The following is a 21499-nucleotide window of genomic DNA, read 5'->3' as shown; positions in this document are numbered from 1 at the left end:
ACAAAAACCTTACTAGGTTCTTATTAATATTTTATCTGACTTTTCTTTTTTAGGAACTTAGGAGATTTCAAAACTTTGTAAAACACTGTCCTCCTTTTGATATTGTCATTGATGGGCTCAATGTTGCCAAAATGTTTCCTAAAGCTCGTGAATCTCAAGTTGTAAGTACAAGTTTTATTTTGTTATTCCACATCTCTAGAAATATTTATTGTACCCATTTGTGATCTTCCTTGGGTCTCTTAGTTCCCCATTTTACCATCCTCTAAAAATAAGTTCCCAGAAGTGCCACAGTGACAAACCAGTCATCTGAAATTCACTGTTTTCGTCTCTGGCAAGTAAGTGGCTCTTACAAGCTGGGCAAGAGTGAGAGTTTAAAAAGTCTGTGTAATGAAGGGCCAGTTCAGCCCTTTTTGTGTAACCTTAGCTAACCTTCTCCTAGGTCTCTACTCTTTGGGGTTACTCTATCTTGTCCCTGTGTATCACATCCCTCCATTTGAAATTTATCAACATATGCTTTTAAGAGATGTTAATCATTACTTACATTTGTGTTTTTCCAAACATACTATGTTTATAATTAACCTAAGCAGTTCTTTTTTTGGTAAGGTAATCATTTGTTCTATCAATTTCTAAGTGTCCTAGTAGCTTCTAGTAGGAATATCATGATTTTTTATAGCGCTAGTGAGCAATTATTTTAATCCCCATTTTTACAGATTAGAAAATTAGAAAATTAAGGTCAATTTTGTACAGTAAATCCTTAGAAAGCAGTCATAACATCAAAAGTTGATTGTAGAGAGCTCCTGGGTTTCCATCTTGTGGCTCTTATCGCTGGCAGTCTATGACCATTCATCTGTAGTTGAACTATTATTTCTTAAAAATTGCTGCCAACTTAAAAGCTTTTTATCAGAGATGTTACTAGTCCAGTCTAACCATTTATACTCAGAAGAGTTTATAAGTACTAAGAAAGGACAAGATAGATTTACAGAAATTTTTTATATGCCTTTCCTTTATGTTTGTGCCTACATCTTTATGGTCAAGTATGTACTTTTTACTCCTTTATTTTTAAAAAACACCGAAGTAAGTTGAAAATAGTTGTCTCTTAGGTACTTGAAGGACCCTTTGAAGTAGTGGCATTGACAAAGGCAAAGCAGTATAGGAAGCATGAAATTGTTATCACTGTGAATGCATGGTAGAGCTCAGAATCAGAAGGGTTCATTCCCATCTAATCTGTAAGAATAAGAAGTTTTATGTTTGTTTACCCTCTGTGTGGCTTTCAGCTTCACACAAAGCACTAAAAATTGGCTTGCCAAAAAGACATAGCCCAAATGGGGCTAACTTTTGCAGGTACCATGTTGAAGATGATGCAGTGAACACTTCCCCCAGCATTGTGGGAGAAAATTTTGCATATTTTAAAAGACTTCAGCAGATTTTGGCAGAGAGGCAGAGAACAAGTGATGGGCCAGGGAAAGCATAGGCATCTGCCACTACTTTTAGCTTTTATTCTTAAAATAATTTAATGTAAGCAACAGTTTATGTGACAAATAATTATTACCCAGCTTTTCAGAGCACTGTGACTTGTGGCAGTGCACTGGCATTGTATTTGGGAAACCTCAGCCTGGAGACTCAGCTTAGAGATGCCACCTGAATAGCATTTAATAGCATTTTAAATAGCTTTAAAGTAACATTTTACCAAACTTTTTATATTCAGTCTATCACTTTTAATTGCCTTCATAGTTTGAGCAAGTTATTTAACCTCTCTGTGCCTTAGTTTCCCAATCTGTAAAACAGGCATAATAGTAGTGCCTATCTCTTAAAGATGTTGTGAAGAATACTTGGCACATACCAAGTACCTAATAGATGTAACTATTATTGTGATTACTATTCAAAGTAACTTCCCAAATGGAACCATAATTCTTGCTTTCAGCTGACCCCTGTTTGACAGTTTAAGATTTTCTCCTGTTATGTTATCCATGTCAGTGGAGCTAAAAGAAAACACAAATCTCTGCCCTAGTATTAGATTTAGTATTAGTGTTAGATTTAGTAGTAGATTCTAGGTGAGGTACTCAGATAATACTTGAGAATTGAAGCCAGTATCATCAAAAACTTAAAAATTTAAAATATGATTTTAAGAAATTTATTTTCTTACGATTATAAAAGTAATGATGTTCATTGTAGAAAATTTGAGTTACAGAAAAGAAAATCATATATAATCCTAACATTCAACAGTAATCACTGTCAGTGTTTTATCCCTTGCAGTATTTTTCTTTTTTTTTGCCTAATTGAGCTCCAAGTGTGTAAATAATTATATGTCTATATTTTAATTTACAGTTGTTGAAAGCTCTCAATGAAAATGAAATTATAAAAGGAATAGGAGAAATCATGTACTTTTAAAAATATTTGAGATGGCAGGACCTTTGGCGCATATATAAAATTCAGGAACCCTAATGGGAAGAGTAGAGAAATTTGCTAGACAGTAAAAAATACTATAAACATTGTTTAAAAATAAAAACAAATTGAAAAAAAATTGTTTTACAACACGTGACAAAGGGCTAATTTCCTGACTGTACCAAGATCTGTTATAAGTTTATAAGAAAAAGATGAACAGTAGAAAAGTGGTTTAACCATATTCATAATTATAGTTATGCAAATTAAAATGTTTATCTTCCAGTCTGGCAGAGATTTAAAAGTTGATAGTATCCAGTATTTTGAATGGTTTGAAGAGGTAGAGAGGAGGGCATCAGTACAGTGTTTTGGGTGGGTGACTTGGCAATAACTTTGAAGGCCTAAAATGTTGAAATTCTACTCTTAGGAACTGATATATTCACACTAGTATATAAAGTTATATGTCCAAATATGTTAGTGATAGCATTGTTTGTAAGCAGAAAAGTCTCATCAACCTAAATATCTATCAGCCTGGGACCTGATATATATTGAAACATCTATTTTAAATGAATGAGGTAGATCTGTATGTACTGACATGGAACGATACACAAAGTAAATGTAAGAAGCAAGTTGAAGGACAACAAGCTGAGTATGGCCCCACTTGTGTTAAAAGCAAACCAAAGGATTACCCATATGTAAGTGTTTGTTAGGTAAGTTTGTATATGATAAAAACTTTCTAGAAATTACACGTAAAAACTTAACAATAGTTAACTTTGGGAGTTGGGGATAGAGTATAAGTGAAAGGATTTTGGTGTTTCACTTATATTTTTAAAATTTTCTTTCACAATGAGTATATATTACCTTAGAATTAAAAAATCACCCTCAAGAAAAGTAAAAAGGCATTCTTGGTAAATATTCTAAAATATCTGTATCTTACGGATGTACCACAATTTTTCCATCCTTTCCCTGCTGGTGGGCGTGTTAGATTGTTTCTCAGTTGTCACCATGGTAAATAATGCTTGGAAGATCTCTATACATGTTTCAGATGATTTCTTGAGAATAGATACCCAGAAATAGAACTCTTAAGTCAAAGGGTATGGATATTTTTGAAGGTCTCACTGCATATTGCCAAATTGCTTTCCAAAATGCTTGTGGCGATTTATACTCCCACCAATGGTGTATAAAAGTGCCCAAATAGAACACATTTCTTCAAAGTTGCTTATTTCATGATTGCTTCAACTATTTAGCTGCATTTGTGCCATGAATCTGCTACATGAAGAACGCTGGACAGTTTTTACCCAGATTTCTTAGATCAAACATTTTTAAAATTTGTGAACAAAGTTTAATAAAATAGCCCAGAAAGGAAGTATTCTTGACCATCTTATTTGTCCTCTTTCTCTCTCTTTCTCTTAATACAGTTGCCTTTAAGTGTGTACAAAGGAAAAATTAGGAGTCCTAGTTCTTGAATTTTTCATCTTTGTGTGAAGAAGTTTCCAGATTTTTTTCTGTGGAATAATGTACAGGTCATTTATATTTTTTCCATGAACTCTCTATATAATATGTTACAAATTCTTCTTGGTCCTTTTCTATTAGTGGTTAATTATATATCCAACATTGTTGTCTGTAAGTTCATAAATTAGAAAAGACCATTTTTACATTCAGTATTTGGAGAGTAGCACCTTGATCTCAGAGCCTACAGTTTAGGGGTGATAGAGATTTAAGGAGCTGAAAATAAGTTCTGGTTGTGAATTTACTTTCTCAATTTTCATGTACATTTTTTATATTTTAAGTTTTTTGAAGTCAGATTATGTCTTATAATTGATGTCGTAGAAACTTGCCAATCACCACATAGAGCTGAGACTTCCTGGTGGTTGTCATTGCCTGGGAATGTGCAAATTTTGCTGTACACAGCATAGGTCTGTTCATCCACTTGTGACCTCAGTTGAGTTAGTTGTATAGGCAGCACCACACACTGTTTAATTTTCACCTTAATCTTAACTTTAAATATTTGCTGAGGGTTTTCTAATCATGTAGTAAAAGGTGGTGGTGATTGACACATTTCTCAGAGTAAGGTACAGAATTTTAAAGCAAGGAGGGGTTGTTGTAACCAATTTTTGTGAAATGGCATAAATCGTGGAAAGGAAAAGCAAGAATCAAATGTGAAATGCAGGTAAACCCCCAGGATTCTTCACTTTGTCTTTTGTGTTCCTAAAAGTGATACAAAAGTAAAGATGAAGAACACTTGTCAGGAGAATAGTATGCTTGTTCCATGTTAAAGAGCTGCTATGGCCAAAAATAATTCAGAAGACTTTAACTCAGATATGAAGATTCCTATTTAAGTGTTACTTGTGATTCTGAAAAAAAAAATACGGTATGGAACTATATGATTAATATATGATTTTGCTTGTTACTGAAAAAGAAAACTTTTTTTGTTCTTTGCTAAAAAGTTATTACTTTTAAATCAGTGGTTCGTCTTGTAGTTTCTGGTGTCTTAATACCATTACAGGATATACTAAATGAAACTGGAGATTGTAACGTCCCCAACTAGATTTCACTTTTGGCACAGTTTAGGGTTTTGATCAAGTAATGTCTTAATTCTTTAGTACCTACATTAAGGTATAATTTATAAGCCATAATATTCACCCTTTTAAAGTGTACAGTTCAGTGGGTTTTAGTACAGTGGGCCCTCTGTATTTGTTAGTTCTGCATCTTCAGATGTGGAGGGCCAGTGATGCCATTTCTGTACAAGGGACTTGAGCATCCATGGCTTCTGGTATCCACCAGGGGTTCTGGAACCAATCCCCACTGGATACTGAGAGACAAGTGTGTATTTACAAAGTTTTGCAATCATTATTACTGTCTAATTCCAGAATATTTTTCATTCCCCTCAAAGGAACCCCATACCCTTTAGCAGTCACTCTCAATTCCCTCCTCTCCTTCACCCCTGGTAACCACTAATCTATTTTCTGTCTTCATGAATATGCCTATTTTAGACATTTCATATTTTCACTTAGCATAATATTTCCAAATTTCATCCATGATTCAGCATGAATCAGTACTTCATTACTTTCTAAAAATATTTATTTATTTGGCTGCAATGGGCTTAGTTGCAGCACACAGGATCTTTGTTGTGTCATGTGGGCTTCTCTCTAGTTGTGGCACACGGGCTTAGTTGCTCTGCGGCATGTGGGATCTTAGTTCCCTGACCAGGGGTCGAACCCCCGTCCCCTGCATTGAAAGGTGGATTCTTAATCACTGGACCACCAAGAGAGTCCCAGTATCTCATTACTTTTTATTGCTGAATAATGTTCCCTTGTATGGATATGCCTCATTTTACTTATGTCTTCATTAGTTTGTGGAGATTTTCATTATTTCCACTTTTTGGCTATTAAGAATAATGCTACTGTGAACACTTCATGTACATGTTTTGTGTGGGCACGTTTTCAGTTCTCTTGGGTATATACCTAAGCAGTGGAATTTCCAGGTCACATGGTAGCTCTCTGTTTAACCCTTTTTAAGGAACTGCCAAACTTGCAAAGCAGCTGCACGATTTTGCATTTCCACCAGCAGTATATAAAATTCCAGTTTCTCCAAATCCTTACCAACACTTGTTATTACCAGTCTTTTTTATTATAGCTATCCTAGTACATGTGAAATGGTATCTCATTGTAGATTTGATTTGCATCTCCTAATGACGTAATGTTGAGCATTTTTCATGTGCTTATTGGCCATTCATATATCTTCTGTGGAGAAATGTCTATTAAAATCCTTTGCTTATTTTTTAATAGTGTTACTTGTCTTTTTATTGTTGAGTTGTAATTTTTTAATATATTCTGAATACTAGGGCTTTATCAGATATATGATATGCAAATAATTTCTTCCATTCGAATTGTCTTTTCAGTTTCTTGATGGTATCCTTTGAAGCATAAAATTTTTTAATTTTGATGAAGTCCAATTTGTCTTTTTTTTTTTTTTTATGCCTGTCATTGTTGGTATCCTATCTAAAGAAATCATGCCTAGGACTTCCTGGTGGTCCAGTGGTTAAGACCCTGTGCTTCCACCGCAGGGGGCTCGGATTTGGTCCTGGTTGGGAAACTGAGATCCTGCATGCCTTGCTGTGCACCATGCATAAATAAATAAATAAATAAATTATTGCCTAATCCAGGATCATGAAGATTAATGCCTGTCTTTTCTTCTAAAGTTTTGTAGTTTTAGTGTTTGAATTTATAGTGTCTGCATTTTTAGAGAAACAATTTTTTTTAGTTGAAGTATAGATGATTTACAATGTTGTGTTAGTTTCTGGTATACAGCAGAGTGATTCAGTTATATATGTATATATTCTTTTTCAGATTATTTTCCATCATAGGTAATTACAGAATATTCAGTATAGTTCCCTGTGTTATACAGTAAGACCTTATTGTTTATCTGCTTTATATATAGTAGCTTGTATCTGCTAATCCCAAACTCCTAATTTATCCCCCTCTTCCCCCTTTGGTAACAAAAGTTTGTTTTTTATGGCGGTGAGTCTGTTTCTGTTTTGTAAATAAGTTCATTTGTATCATTTTTTAGATTGCACATGTAAGTGATGTCATATGATATTTGTCTTTGACTCATTTGGTATGATAATCTCTAGATCCATCCATGCTGATGCAAATGGCATTATTTCTTTCTGTGGCTGAGTAGTGTTCAATTGTATGTATATACCATATCTTTATCCATTCATCTGTCAATGGACACTTAGTTTGCTTCCATGTCTTGGCTATTGTAAATAGTGCTGCTGTGAACATTGGGGTGCGTGTATCTTTTCAGATTAGAGTTTTATCCAAATGTATGCCCAGGAGTAGGATTGCTGGATCATATGGTAACTGTATTTTTAGGTTTTTAAGGAACCTCCATACTGTTTTCCATTGTGGCTGCAATTTATATTCCCACCAACAGTATAGGAGGATTCCCTTTTAGAGAAGCAGTCTTAAATAGATGATAAACCAACATAATTTAGAGTGAGACAGCAATAGCTTTGACACTTTCACTTCATTTGTTTAACCTTTAGTAAACCTGGGCAAAATAAGACTTGCTACTCACCTTGTAGATGTTTTTCAAGTGTTAAGTATATTCTGCTTTTAAAAAATATTTATTTAGTTGCAGTTTTTCAGAGGAAGAAAGGTTTGGTTTGTATTTTTATTTTTGAGAAGAGGGAAGGGTTCAGAGTGACTGGCAGGTTAATTATTGATCTATAGCTTCCATTTTGAGAACAGTTAGAGCATCTTAGCAGGGAGTTACAATGTAGAATCAGTTGTTTATTGAGCAACTGTTCCATGCCAGATACTGTTTTAAGATGTGAGGATAAATGCTACGAATGGGGAAACGTGATTAGGCTAATGGTTATGTTATCTAAACAAGAAATTCAGAGTATATTTTGCATCCTGTTGTCTATTAACAGTGATTCTTGTTTGTGTATGACTCTTTTCTTAAAATTTAACTTGGAATGTCAGAATGGAGAATAATGTTTATCCAAAATACCTGGGATAAAAATTTCTTAAAAATTTTTTCTAAGTATTGCAAAATGGTTTTGTAACATTCAGTTCTCTAGAACATGTTGTAATTTGGGAGAAACAATGAGTAGATAGAAAGTGTTAGGTATGAACCCTTGGATAGCACTTGAGCCAACCTTTATGTAGCACTTAGACTAACATCACTTTTTCATTACCTGTAAGATGTAGTGTTTCAGATTTTCTTGAATTCAGTTTCTTTTCATTTAATAAACTGTGTTTTTGGAGCAGCATGGTTTTTTTTTTGTTTGTTTGTTTGTTTTTAATGAACAGCCATCGCCCAACAACGTGTTATTTGGCTCTTAGAAATACTTCTGAGGGAAAGCATTGTATAAATAATGAGAGGTAGAAATTAAGTTGTATCTATTTTTTTTTAGGCTCAAGTAAATGAGTAATTGGCACCACCATCCTCCAAGGATTGTAGTCTCAACTGCTGTTTTTTCACTAGCCCCACATCCAGTTGACTGACAAGTTTTAATGGTGATAATTCCCAAATATATCCTGTAATCTAATCACTTCTTTCTGTCTCCATTAACATCATTTCTCACCTGAACTCCTGAGTGGCCTCCTTGCTGTTTCATCCTTGTCTCATTAGCGTTGCAGGATGCGTAGACTAACAAGTTCCTTACTATAGATTATAGTACTTCTCATCATTTGATCCCTACCTCTGTTTTCAGCCTCATCTCTGGTTTTTTCTTTTTGCTTTTCACTGAATTATAGACACACGAGAATTTTTCCTGTCCCTCAGACATTCCAAACTTGTTCCTCAAGATCTTTGTACTTGGTATTCCTTCAGCCTTTAGTGTTCTTCCTTCTCCAAATGGTTGGGTCATGATCAGCATCTCAGAGGTCTTCCCTGATTCTTCTAGAGTAGCCCTACTCTCCTCATCCAACCTCTGCCTGTATTTTCAGTTACATCAACCTTATTTGTTTCTATGGTGGATTAAAAATGGCCACAGCTTCTTTGCAGTTTCTCTCATCAGGAGATGGAGTATGTCTCCCCATCTCTTGAATCTGGGGTTGCCTGTGACTTGCCTTGTGAACATAGCAGAAGTGACATTGTGGGACTTCCAAGCAAGGGCTCAACAGGCCATGCAGCTGTGCTGTCGCTCTCTAAGAAGTACACCTTATGAATAAGCCCTGGTTAGTCTTGTTGAGGAGGAGACGCCATATGGGGGGAGAGAGAGAGAGAGAGAACTCAGCCATCCCAGCTGAGGCTCCAGATGTGTGAGTAAAGTCATCTGCGAGCAGACAACCTCCAGGCAGCCTGCTGGCTGATTATGAGCACATGAAAGAGCCTAGCCTGTACCATGTGGAACAGAATAATGTCGAGCTGAGCCCAAACCATGGTATTGTGAGAAAGTAAGAGATGATTTTAACCCCAGTTTTTGAGTGGTTTATCACACAGTAGTAAAGTGATTTCATCCCTTCGTAGCGCTTAGTATCTATAATTACCTATACATTTCTCTGTTTACTTTATTGCTGTCCTCCGTTACAGTGCAAATGCCTGAGCTTGAAGATCCTGTGTACCTTGCTTGCTGTTTTATCCTCAGCACTGAGAAAAGGACCTTAAACATAATAAGTACTCCGTAGATACTTAGTGAATGAATGAAAGAGTGAACAAATGAATATACAGTAATTTCAGATAAACTGTTAGAAATAACTTATCTGTTTTTCAGGATTAATTGAAAACTTTTTGAGTTTTACTCTTGGCAGCTTGCTTCATGCAGTAGCTATGTGACCTTGGCTAAGTTACTCACCCTCCTGGTTCCTATGTGATGATTAAATGAGTTAATCCTTGAAAAGCACTACTGCAGTGCCTGGCACATAGTCCAATAAATATAAAAGGAAAAAAAAAATCACAACCACCCTGTGAGTTCATTTAGTTGTCCTTGGTCTTAACTTTGTAGAAATGAAAGCATAGTAATTTTTTATGATGTGTTTAGTCTCCTAATTTAAATAACCGACCATCTACTCTTTTTTTAATATTTATTTATTTATTTATTGGCTGCGTTGGGTCTTCATTGCTGCACATGGGCTTTCTGTAGTTGTGAAGAGCAGGGGCTACTCTTCATTGTGGTGCGTGGGCTTCTTATTGCAGTGGCTTCTCTTGTTGTGGAGCATGGGCTCTAGGTGCGTGGGCTTCAGCAGTCGTGGCATGTGGGCTCAGTAGGTGTGGCTCTTGGTCTCTAGAGTGCAGACTCAGTAGTTGTGGCACATGGGATTAGTTGCTCTGAGGAATGTGGGATCTTCTTGGAGCAGGGATCGAACCCATGTCCCCTGCATTGCCAGGCAGATTCTTAACCGCTGCGTCACCTAAGAAGTCCCCTGACCATCTACTCTTACAGTTTATTCAGTTTGGAGTCTTCATTCTTTTTGAACTGATGCTTAGAACCTAAACTTGAGTCTCTAAATAAATGGCTAATTTCTCTGTAGAGTAAGTAAATAAGAAATATATCAACTATATAGAGAACATAAAAGACTGACTATATAGGCTAGGTAATGCTGCAGTAATAAACTCAAAATTTTGGTAGCTTAAAATGAATTTTTTTTTCATGCTGTATATCCATTTTAGGTCATCTTTGTCATCACCATTCTCATTCCAGGACCCAGAATAACTTTCTGAAATATTCCCAGTCACTGTGGCCGAGGGGAAAGGGAAAGTGGTGAAACACACACAGACTCAAAACTTCTGCTCAGATATGATACCAGCTAATAGAAGTTACACAGCTACACCTGAGTTCAACAGGATAGGAAAGGCAGTCCTACCACAGGAGAAAGAGGATTAGTATTTTTTAACAGCTCTGATGACTACCACACTGAAGTTGGTGATGTCTTGCTTATTATAATGGTCAAGTCCAGGAGCCAGAAATGAGCTTCTTCATGTCAATGCAAACTGTCTATGCCTAGATTACTTTTTTTCAATATCAAATTCTTTCACTATGGTTTTATGTGGTAAGAACTGATGCTTTTATTGATCATTTTTCTAGAATGATCAAGTAGGAATTCTGAAGTCTGTATAACTCATACTTTACACATACTTTCACAACTTTCATTTTTAGATGGATTTTTGGTTGTTTGTTTTCACTGCATTGGGTCTCCATTGCTGCACGCGGGCTTTCTCTAGTTGCAGCAGGCAGGGGCTACTGTTCATTGCAGTGTGTCGGCTTCTCGTTGCGGTGGCTTCTCTTGTTGCGGAGCACGGGCTCTAGGCCCGCGGGCTTCATAGTTGCAGCACACAGGCTCAGTAGTTGTGGCATGTGGGCCCTAGAGTGTGCGGGCTTCAGTAGCTGCAGCATGTGGTCTCAGTAGTTGTGGCACACAGGCTCAGTAGTTGTGGTGCACGGGCTAAGTTGCTCCACAGCATGTGGGATCTTCCCAGAGCAGGGATCAAAACCATGTCCTCTGCATTGGCAAGCAGATCCTTAACTACTGCACCACCAGGGAAGTCCCCACGGATTTTTCTTTTGAGCCATCAAGTCATTAATAATAATTGTTGATGCGAGATTGCCTTGAGGGGACAGGGACAACATACTAAGCTTTTACCCAGAAAACAAAGACTATAAAGTAGAAAGCTTCTTACCCTGCATTTTCCCTCTTCTTATCTACTTCCTGCCTACCCTCACCCCCACATACATACCTACCAAGGATTCAGTCCTACTGTTTTTGTTCCTTGCTCCTTTTGCAGCTTGCATTTGGGGTTTTCATTTGTTCATAAGCTCCCCTAGTAGAACGTGTATAGGGGGGAAAGTACATCATTTTAGTTAATCTTGCCAGCTATTCAAGGTTCTGTTCCCTATTTTTTGTAGATAACTAAGAATTGGTTAAAATGGCTTCCACAGAAAGAAAATTTATAATGTAATTTAAAAGAATTATGGCCAGACATCAGCACTGAATGCTTTCATTCTTACAGCATGCTTGGGGCATTGAATTGAAAGTAGTTTAGTAGAAACATTGCAGAATTTGTTTTGATTGCCATCTCTTAGTTGGTGTTACTACAGTGAGAGAAAAATGGAAGAAAAGGTATTAGCCATTAAAAGTCATTTGGCAGTAGCATTTACTTGGCAGTGAGTTCTCATTTTTTTTCTGCCACTCAAGTTATTTTATTTCTTTCTGTTGATTTACATAGCCTCTTGTAAATGTTTCAATACCATAAAGAACCTAAGATAAAATAAACTTTGCTTGGTGGGTTTTTTTGTGTTTGTAAATTCTGGGCATATTTTTTGCCTAAACTATAGAAATGTTTGGAGTTTAACACCAACTGTGCTTGAAATTATGTTTCAATAATGTAGTAGCAAGGAAACTCCTTACTGTGTTCACAAGAGCCAATGTTAGATTAAGTACTGAAGTGAAATTTTTATTACACCTCCTTAACTTTTAATACTCTTCTCCTTATAATTGTTTCTCCTGCTTAAGGACTAGCTTTTATGGGCTGGCTTTAGAGGCAGAGGTCTTGTGACTGGGGTCTCAAAACTTGGGGGTCATGCTGCTTTTATTGCCTTCAAAGAAGGCTGCCCCCATGTCTACTCTGAGAATGTATTCAAGTAATTTTTTTTTTCTATATTGAAATCTAGAATCAAAAACTTGTCATTTCTCCCAGTTTCATAAATTTTGTTGATTACTAATGATTGGAAATAAGTGATTTGAGATTACATCTAAGCATTTTCATTTTAGTCAGCTACTTAACAGTAGTTTCTTTCCAGTGGATTTTAAAAAGTGGTTCTTTCAGTGTTTCTAAGGCTGAGGGTTACGGGAACAATTATTAATCCAGTTATTTCTAGGTTAAACTCTAATCCAGGAAGGGACTTCACTTTTTACTTTATAGAATTATATATATTTATGAGTACTTACTACATTTCTTTTTTAAAAACTCACATATTTTTAAAAATCAGAAAATTTAAAATCTTTAAACTCTTAAGCACTCATGTTTCTGCTAAATTTTAGAATATTGATTCTCAAACTTTAACGTGCATCAGAATCACCTAGAGGGCTTGCTAAAACAGGATTTCTGGCCCTACACCCAGAGTTCCCAATTCAGAAGGTCTGGGGTGGAGCTGAGAATTTTCATTTCTTAAAAGTTCCTAGGTAATGCTGATGCTGCTGGTTTGGGGACCACATTTTGAGAACTAGTATCACATGAAAACATTTGCTCAGAAATGCACGTATACTGCTTTACAAAAACAAGCAACTATAGAAGACATATACTCAAAATTATTAGAAGTCTAAATGATTCTTAAATTAGGAATCTGTTTTTTAAAATAAATATGTGAAACTCATTTTAAGGTACTGAAACCTGTCCTAAGAATAATATACTTCTTCCACTTTCAAAATAGAAGTTTGTCATGTTTCCATAAGCAACAGTTATGTTATCAAGTAGTTATATTAGCATTATGATGGTTAAAGTTACATAGAGTATGACTTTTAAAAACCTATGTTAAATAGCCAGAAGAGAATATGTGAATTGGGGAAAACCTGAGACTGAAAGTAATTATATGGAGTGTCAAACCAATGGAATTGCATGTTTCTTTGTAGGGCATCTGAAATAATCACCCAAATAAGTCACTGTTAGTATGTATTCATAAGCCTGAGTTGTTTTTTTTTTTTTAATCAGTGGAAACCATAAACTTGGACTGTGAATCATAAGTCAGCTCGTCTGGTGACAGCATAAGTCCATTTCATTGGGGTTCAGGAAGGGCTGATAAGAGTTCTCAAATCTATAAGTTTATTACATGGTGGGGGGTGGGAGGTAGACCTAATCTTGACTCCTTATTTTTAAAATAGTTACATCTAGCTAGTCAAGGGTGATCCCCCCAAGTGACTTGGGAAAATAAATCGGCATTAGTGGATGACGCCAATCCTGAATTCACTGAAGAACACAAAAAATGGTTGTTGGGTTTTTTTCTTACTATTTATCTTTCATGACGTGATGAGTCAGGGAAGCACATTGCTTTAGGTCAGATAATGCCAGACTGACTGAATGCTTCCTTCTATCCATGTTCCATTCCACCCACTTCACCTGCTTGACACGTGTAAGAGTTCTGTCTTGTCATGCAACTGCTGGAATAGTCTACACCACTCAGAATTATTCTTACATATACCAATGGCTAATGAAGCGAATGGTCAACTATCAGATAAGTGGGTTTTTAGTGAAGATCACAGAAGTAAGTAGAAAGACAAAGGAAGTCAGGCAAAGTTTCTGTAGTGAATTTGGCCTCATATCCTTTTCTTTCCAAATATCCCAAAAGGTTCACTCTGCATAGTGTTTGAAATGAAGTTTCCCCAATTACATTAGTCAAGTGTTTGGGTGTCTTAAAACAGCATTGCTAGGAACACAGTGTTGCCAAGCTCCTGTATCTGTTTTCTCTCTGGCAAAATCTTAATGGTAAGCTGATTTTCCTCTTGATGTGTCACTGATAATTTTTATGTGATAACTGCTTAGGGTGTGGAAAGATTGTCTTTGTGAATCATTATTGTGTGTACTTTGCTTCTATGACAGTATTTTAAAACACGCTTCTCAGGAATGTGGTGTGTAGAGTGAAAATATAATACTCACTTTCATCAAAAAAATTTTAAATATTTGTTAAGTCTGGTAAGCAGCAATTCCAGAGTGAGTAGTAAATTTACTAAAGCATATTTTTGAAGCTATATAAATTCTTATTTATTTATTTATTGGCTGTGTTGGGTCTACATTGCTGCACGTGGGCTTTCCCTAGTTGCAGTGAGCAGGGGCTACTCTTTGTTGTGGTGTGCAGGCTCCTCATTGCTGTGGCTTCTCTTGTTGCAGAGCACAGGCTCTAGGTGTGTGGGCTTCAGTAGTTGCAGCACATGGGCTCAATAGTTGTGGCACACGGGTTTAGTTGCTCTGTGGCATGTGGGATCTTCCTGGAGCAGGGCTCGAATGCATGCCCTCTACATTGGCAGGCAGATTCTTAACCACTGCACCACCTAGGAAGTGCTGAAGCTATGTAAATTATTCTTACCTAATTATTATTAAAATGGTGCCACTTTATTCATTATTAATTTTGTGTTAAAATACTTATTTTAAGATAAAATTTTTCCTTTTAAAATAGTTTTCTGTTTCAGACCTTTCACTATTGTAAAGGCTGATTTTTCTCCCAGTCAAATACAAATAAAATTAAGATCATTTGATTAAGTTCAATTCAGATCTTAGGTTTTATTGCAGTGTTTCATTTAGACATGGTTTTTTTCCTAGATAGTATTATGAAGTATTCACCCCCTTCTAAAGTGAAGATGATTTATTTATAATTTCTGCTCCATCTTGTTCTATAAGAGATATAAGATGGTTATAATAATATACACAATGCAGAAAATGAAATAAAGTTAAAATAAGTTAAAATAAGAAAAACGCACAAAGGGAAAACAAGCTTAAGAAAAATAAGAGGCTTGAGGTTGGTGCACAAAATTCATACCATGAAGTGCTCTATTAATTTGGCTATAAATTCTGTCAACAAACCTTAAGATGAAAACATGATCATTGACAAGCAGAGATTCATCCTTTTATCTGCCTGCGCATCATTCATAAGCACCCCACAACCCCGTTACAACATTTCTCTTTTCTCAAAGGAACTGGGAGAGGGTCAGGAAGAGGGGAGAGATATCAGAAAGTGGAGAAGCTTGAAGATGACATCCAATTCTGGGATTTCTTCCAAGGAGGTTATTTCCACTATGAGATTCATTGATTTGTAGGATTCACATAATTCATATGATCAAATGGAAATAAATTGTTCAGGGAAGGTACTGTTATTCCTAATTCATAAGCCAAAGAGATTTCTCTTGTGGGCCCTCAAGGTGTAGGGCATGCCCTTCACAGCATCCTTGTTATGAGCAGGTGAATGGAGGGTGTAAGCATCAGCAGTAAAGGAATCAGAACAGTGTTTGAGCTTGAGAGAGGCCACTCATGGTACTGAACAGGCCTTAGTAATTCAGTATCACTGATGCTCTCTCATGTTGGTCAGAAGGCCTGGTGGCAGGACTCATGCTTCTGGATCTCTTTGGAAAATAGGTAAGCTGATTTTTCACTTCAGGTCCACAGTAATTCATAGCAGTGCTGGACCTTGTTTAAAAATTTTATAATTATAATATCATTGTAGTTAAAAAAAATCTAATCAGAAAGCAGATATACCTAATATAACTCATTGCAGTAAGTAAGATTTGAGAAGATACTTAGGTGGGTTTGAGTATCAGAATTGCCTTTGTTTTTGTTAAGTAATTATAACAAGTAGCATTTCTTTAATGTGAAAAAAGAAACTTGCAAACTCAACATGACATCATTTAATCAGTAGAACATTTTTCTCAGTTTTGTCTGAATTATAAGTGCCAAGAAATTGCTTGTATATATATAAAGTTATACTGTTGCAGAAATCAGTCCATTGAGAAACCAAGCACTACACTTGGAGGGTTAGAGAACTCAGGTTTACTAAGCCAGCGGCCCCAGATGAGCTAACACTCCAAAGTTCTGGGCCCCGAGCTCAGGGTGAGCTTTACTTTTATAGGGGTCAGTGCACATGTTTACAGTTAGCATGGGTAGATTGGTTACTTGGCTTACAGAGCATGGAAGTTTCCAAACAGAAACTTACAAGAGCAGGTGCAGAACATTCCATTTTTTAGCAAAACATCTTATGGTTACATTGGATTGCTAGGTCATCCTGTTTTTTTGTTTTTCTTGGGGCAGCAAGCATATTTTACAAAAGCAGGACAAGCATGGAGTTATTTTTAGCTGAGTGCAAGTTTCTATTTTTCCTCTTCAGTCCCCCCTCTTGATGCCCCTTAAATCTTATACGGCATCAGCCTCTTGATCTTCTAAGCCCAGGGGATGATAACCTCTTAGGGCCAGGAGGTATGCAGTGGCCCTCCTATCCGCAGTGGCCTCAGCGAGGCTGGAAACTATCCTCATGAATAATGGCAAGAGGCAAGGTAAAAGGAGACAGGTCCCAAGGAGGAGTAGGACTATTCCCACAAGTGTTTTGAATCCCCCTAGGTAAGAAAACCAACCCCCAAATAGCTCTCCAGGATTCCATCCCTTCCAAGTCTGGACTGGGACATGAGCTATTTTAGTCATCTTGTCGGTTTTTTCTTCTATAACCTTGCCCTTACCATCTATCTGTAGGCAGCAGTTACTGAGATTGAACTTCCCACAGACGCCCCCCTCTGCAGCCAGTAAGTAATCTAGGGCCAGGCGATTCTGATAAATAGCATTACGCAACTTGGTTTGTTGTCCTGCCAACAAATTAAGAGCCTTGGCCGTTTCATTAGTAATGATTTCAACCACTGCCTGGAGCCGGATAATTCTGTTAAGCATGTAAATTGGGGTTCGGTAGCCCCAGGACCCATCTTCTGCCCAAGTGGCTGGCCCATAATATTGGATTATGCATTCAGGAGGCCACTCATCATCTTTCCAGTTTCCAATCTGTAGAGACCTGCGCTTCCTGGTGGGGCCTCTGCCTTCATAAGCTAGGACCCCTAATGATTCACCTTGGGCTAAGGGAAGTAGGGAAAAGGAGGGGCGGATAGTCCCCAACATGCATGCCCCTGACCATTTGGCTGGCAAGAGTGACTATGCGTTAGCCCCACAAATCCAACATAATCCTTCCGGAGCAGGCCACTGGCCTTCGGTGGACGAGTCCTTCCATCTGGTCTTTAAATTGGGGAAGCTTGCTAGAGGGTGAGGGTTAGGCCCTGTATAGTTTGGACTTCCTCACCAGTCAGAAGTATGAGTAGCTATATTATAGTGTTTTTGGCCTAGGCAAGTGAGGTTTCCTACTGGAATATTGAATAATGGGCCCCACCATGCCAGGCAGTGCCTGCCGATTATGGAAGTCTTTAAATGCTGAACCCCAACTCTGGTTTTCTTGAATTCCCCTGAGTTGTTGAAGGGTCTCTGGGGATCTAATTCTTTAGCTTCCCAGGGCCATGGGTCTCCCATATTCGTTCCTGCACACACATAGCAAGAGGTAGTCATCAACGTCTGGGCTATGGTTTCTGCTAGGGCTATGAATAGGGTTTTAGTTCTGACTGAAATAGGTGGAGGACCACTTTCTATCTCTTCATAAAAAGAATGGAAGAGCTTGTGTGTAGAAGCCCAGAGTGGAACAGAAATACTCCTGAAACCCAACACAGCTCCTGGGTCAATACCCCGCCCACTGATAAAAATACCGATTTTGAGACCGTTTTTCCATTTTGAGTCTCCGGGGTTGAAGATAGTGAAATTGACAGGGTTACACATCCCTAGTTTGCAATTGGGGTCAACAGTTTCTTTTGAAGGAGAGCTGTCTTGCTTTGACTCTCCCAGGTTGCCCATGTGACACAACTCCAGTAAGGACAACCAAAGGATGGTGGATGTCATTGAATCTGTATTCTTGTTCCCATGACAAGCCCCCACATTTTATAGTTGTCCGGGGTTCTTGTTAATAGCAGCACACACATCAAATTGTACCAACACCCGACGTTCTAGATTTGTAATTTGTGTCCAATTGATCAGAAGCCCTCCTTCTTGGTGCCGAACCTCTAGCCAGTCTTCGCTGGGGGGGATTTGGGGATCAAAATGTATATGTTGGCCTGCTTGTTGACAAATAGAATACATCGTTTTGTTATGTACTCAGGTTCCTTGGACCTCCCCTTGGCAGGAGAAGTGAGTATCGTAGAGTAAGGTCCAAGTGACCCCCTGACCTGGTCTAGTCATGCTGATGCATGGAGTACACGAGCGGTCTATTTTGCTTTCCAATGTACTACAGCTCAGTAGGATATAGATCGCTACTACACAAAACATTTGATCCCACTTAATAATTCCATTACCTTTGGGTAGATTATAGCCAGAACGACCCCTTGTGTTTAGCCTCTAGAAAACATCAAGGCCAGTGGTGCAACCAGTCCCTACAAGGCAGGGTGTCATCGTAACCCTGACCCTCAGATGTCCCTCATCGAATTCCTCAAGCTCCGCCATGCATAGACCAGTCAGCCCTGGAGTGACTGGAGCAGGGCTGAAGATCTCAGACAGGACTCGGTGGTCTCCGTAGGAAGACCCGAAGCGGCTGGTTCGGAGGAGCTTTGGCAGTCCAGGTCCTTCGCCCTTCCAGAGGAGCTGTTCTTTTCACCTGGGTGTAGTGGATCCACGGGGTGACTCCTGTAACTTAAACAGCAGTAGGGGTTGCCAGGACGACCGTATGAGGGCCAGTCCAAACTGGCTGAAGTGCTTCCTTCCTCCAATCTTTTACCCATACCTCATCTCCTGGCCGATAGGGATGAACCCAATTGCCCAAGGGAATGGGAGTCCTTTCTAAGGTTTCTCAAGTGATATGGCAGAAGACCTTTCCCAGGGCCTGGAGGTGTCGAGACATCTCCAGATCTGCTAGGTGTCGGGGATCTCCCTTGAGCTTCCCTATCACTGGAGGAGGTCTCCCGTATAAGATCTCAAAGGGAGAATAGCCTGAGGACCTCGTGGTGCATCGGGCTTGGAGCAAGGCTAGGGGTAGCAATGTCGACCCATGGTAACTGGGCCTCCTGACAGAGCTTAGCTAACGTAGTCTTGAGGGTCCGATTCACGCGCTCAACTTTCCCTGAGCTTTGTGGCCTGTCTCCAGGATGGACCCGTGCTGGGGCGCATGCTGGCTGCAGGCTGGGCTGCTCCTGGGCACCGTATGCAAGGCCATGTAGCAGTCAGTGCACACATGATTGGAGCGGTCGTTGTCATAGACGAGGTGGGCCCGGAATGCGGAGCACTTCCCACAGACTACATGCCCGCAGGCCTTGCAGCGGTGACTGCGGGTGGTGACGGAAGTAGAGGGCTCCTGGCAGCGCATGCCCATACTGACTTCCTTTTCTCAGATGGGCGCAGGTGCCCATTTCCCAAGATCCACGTTCGGAGAGTTGGGGGTGTGTCTTCATCTTCCCTGTTTGTGGAGTTCAACAGTTTGAAGGTCTCTAGCGTCTGTTCATGCATTGGGAGGGTAGAGTTGATGGCCTGGACCCAGTCTTTCTTCTCCTCAGGCCTGGCCTGGAGCTCCAGGGAGCGCTGCTTTCCTGACACCAGGAAGGCCCGAGGCAGATTGAGGTTGGAGCTTTCCTTTAGCTCCATGCCATCTACATCGATGTGTGCCCGCACGCTGAACTTCTGGCCAAAGAGCCGCAGCCTGGGCACACAGTAAAGGTCGTTGAATAGTATGAGGGATCGGTCTTGAGTGGTCCCATTCTTTGCTGACAGCTTAAGGCTGTGGCCTTCTTTTATGAGCTCTTTGGTGGGGCTGACAATGTCAGGTTGCCACAGGCTTCCTCCTTCTGTACCTCATGGATGATCACTTTAAACTGGGTGGAGCACTCTGTTCTGGTGTTGACCAGCTCCATGGCCCCACCAAAGTTTTTTGCATACTAGCCATACATGTTGAGGAAGGGTGCCAGCTTCTGTAGGATGTCTCCAATGCATGGGTAACGGTCCCATTCTTCCATGCGCTTCTCTAGCTCAGGCAGCGGGAACTGCTGATGGAAGCGATATATGGAGCAGATGTTAGAGAAGATGCCATGGACAGCGTCAGCTGGGAAGGAACTGCGGTTCCGAACTTCTTTCAGCAGCCGGGCACAGAACTCCTGTTCCGGGAGATGGGGCCTGGAAACGTAGGCCTTCTCAGTTTGCAGGAGCTCATTGGCAACGTGGATCACATTCTGCTGCACAGTCAACGCCACAGACTCCTGTCTCCCCATTGGGGGCACTGGGATTTCTCTGTCCTTCTCATCTTCCTCCTCGTCGTCCTCCTTCTCCAGGTCACTGTCAGCCTCCTGGGAGCTGGGCCGGTGGGGGTCCGCCAAAGCAACAGGGACACCTGCCAGGGCAGGGGGCCTGGGGCAGAGGCTGTGGCTGGGGGAGGGGTGGGTGGCCATCATCACTGACGAAGCAGGTCTCCTCGCTGTCGGATGGTGAGCTGATGCTGTCAATGCTGCTGTCCCAATTGGGCACCTTCTTGCTGGGTTCCAGGAGCCAGCAGGAACAAGCAGCGGGAGGCCTCGCCCTCAGGGAGCTGGGGCACTGGTGGCTGCAGGGGTGGCTGTGGCAACATGGCTGGCTCTGTGGGACCTGGGCTGGGGTCAGGGGCTGGCCTATCCGAGGTGACAATCACAGGCTCTTTCAAATTTCTCAATCAGCGAGGATACTGCTGCAGAACTGGGGCTGGCCTCTGCCCTGGAGGCCAGGCCCTTGGCTACTCAGGGGTCTGCAGGCAGTGGGCGTGATGGCGGGGGTGGAATGGGCTCAGGTGGTGGGGGCATCCGGGGCCTCTGCAAGTAGCTGGGCTTCGGAGGGACCTGTGGCTTTGGGCCCGGGGGTGCTGTGGATTGGGGCCACAGGGCAAGACCCGGGGACCTGGAGCGACTCCCAGACTGGCGTCCGAGGATCCAGCAAACTGGGGATCCAAGGGGCTGCTGAGAGCTGAGCCTGATCCCCTGGGCACTGGCAGTCCGGGCTCCAAGGCTCCAAGGTCTGAGTTGGCATAGGCTAATGGTGTGGCGCCGGGGGAATTGGTGGTTGGGTGTTCGGGCTCGGAAGGCCTGGCACCCTCTGGGGCTCA

At 40.0% G+C, this 21499-nt stretch overlaps 1 protein-coding gene across 5 annotated transcripts in view; it reads left to right on the top strand.

The window, feature by feature from the left end:
* Positions 1 to 21499, top strand: part of PRORP (protein only RNase P catalytic subunit) — a 136481-nt gene that overhangs the window by 50226 nt on the left and 64756 nt on the right. For 4 of the 5 annotated variants that reach the window (XM_057720835.1, XM_057720833.1, XM_057720834.1 and 1 more), the window contains one exon: positions 54 to 161. The exons of the other annotated variant lie outside the window; for it this stretch is intronic. In XM_057720835.1, coding sequence (XP_057576818.1) covers positions 54 to 161 — 108 coding nt within the window. The remainder of the gene's footprint in view (positions 1 to 53; positions 162 to 21499) is intronic. 5 annotated transcript variants of the gene reach the window in all.

The sequence above is a fragment of the Hippopotamus amphibius genome, chromosome 2, assembly GCF_030028045.1.
Source record: "Hippopotamus amphibius kiboko isolate mHipAmp2 chromosome 2, mHipAmp2.hap2, whole genome shotgun sequence".
NCBI lineage: Eukaryota > Metazoa > Chordata > Mammalia > Artiodactyla > Hippopotamidae > Hippopotamus > Hippopotamus amphibius.
The sequence above is the reverse complement of the archived record's forward strand: the minus strand, read 5'-3'. Positions and strand labels throughout refer to the sequence as shown.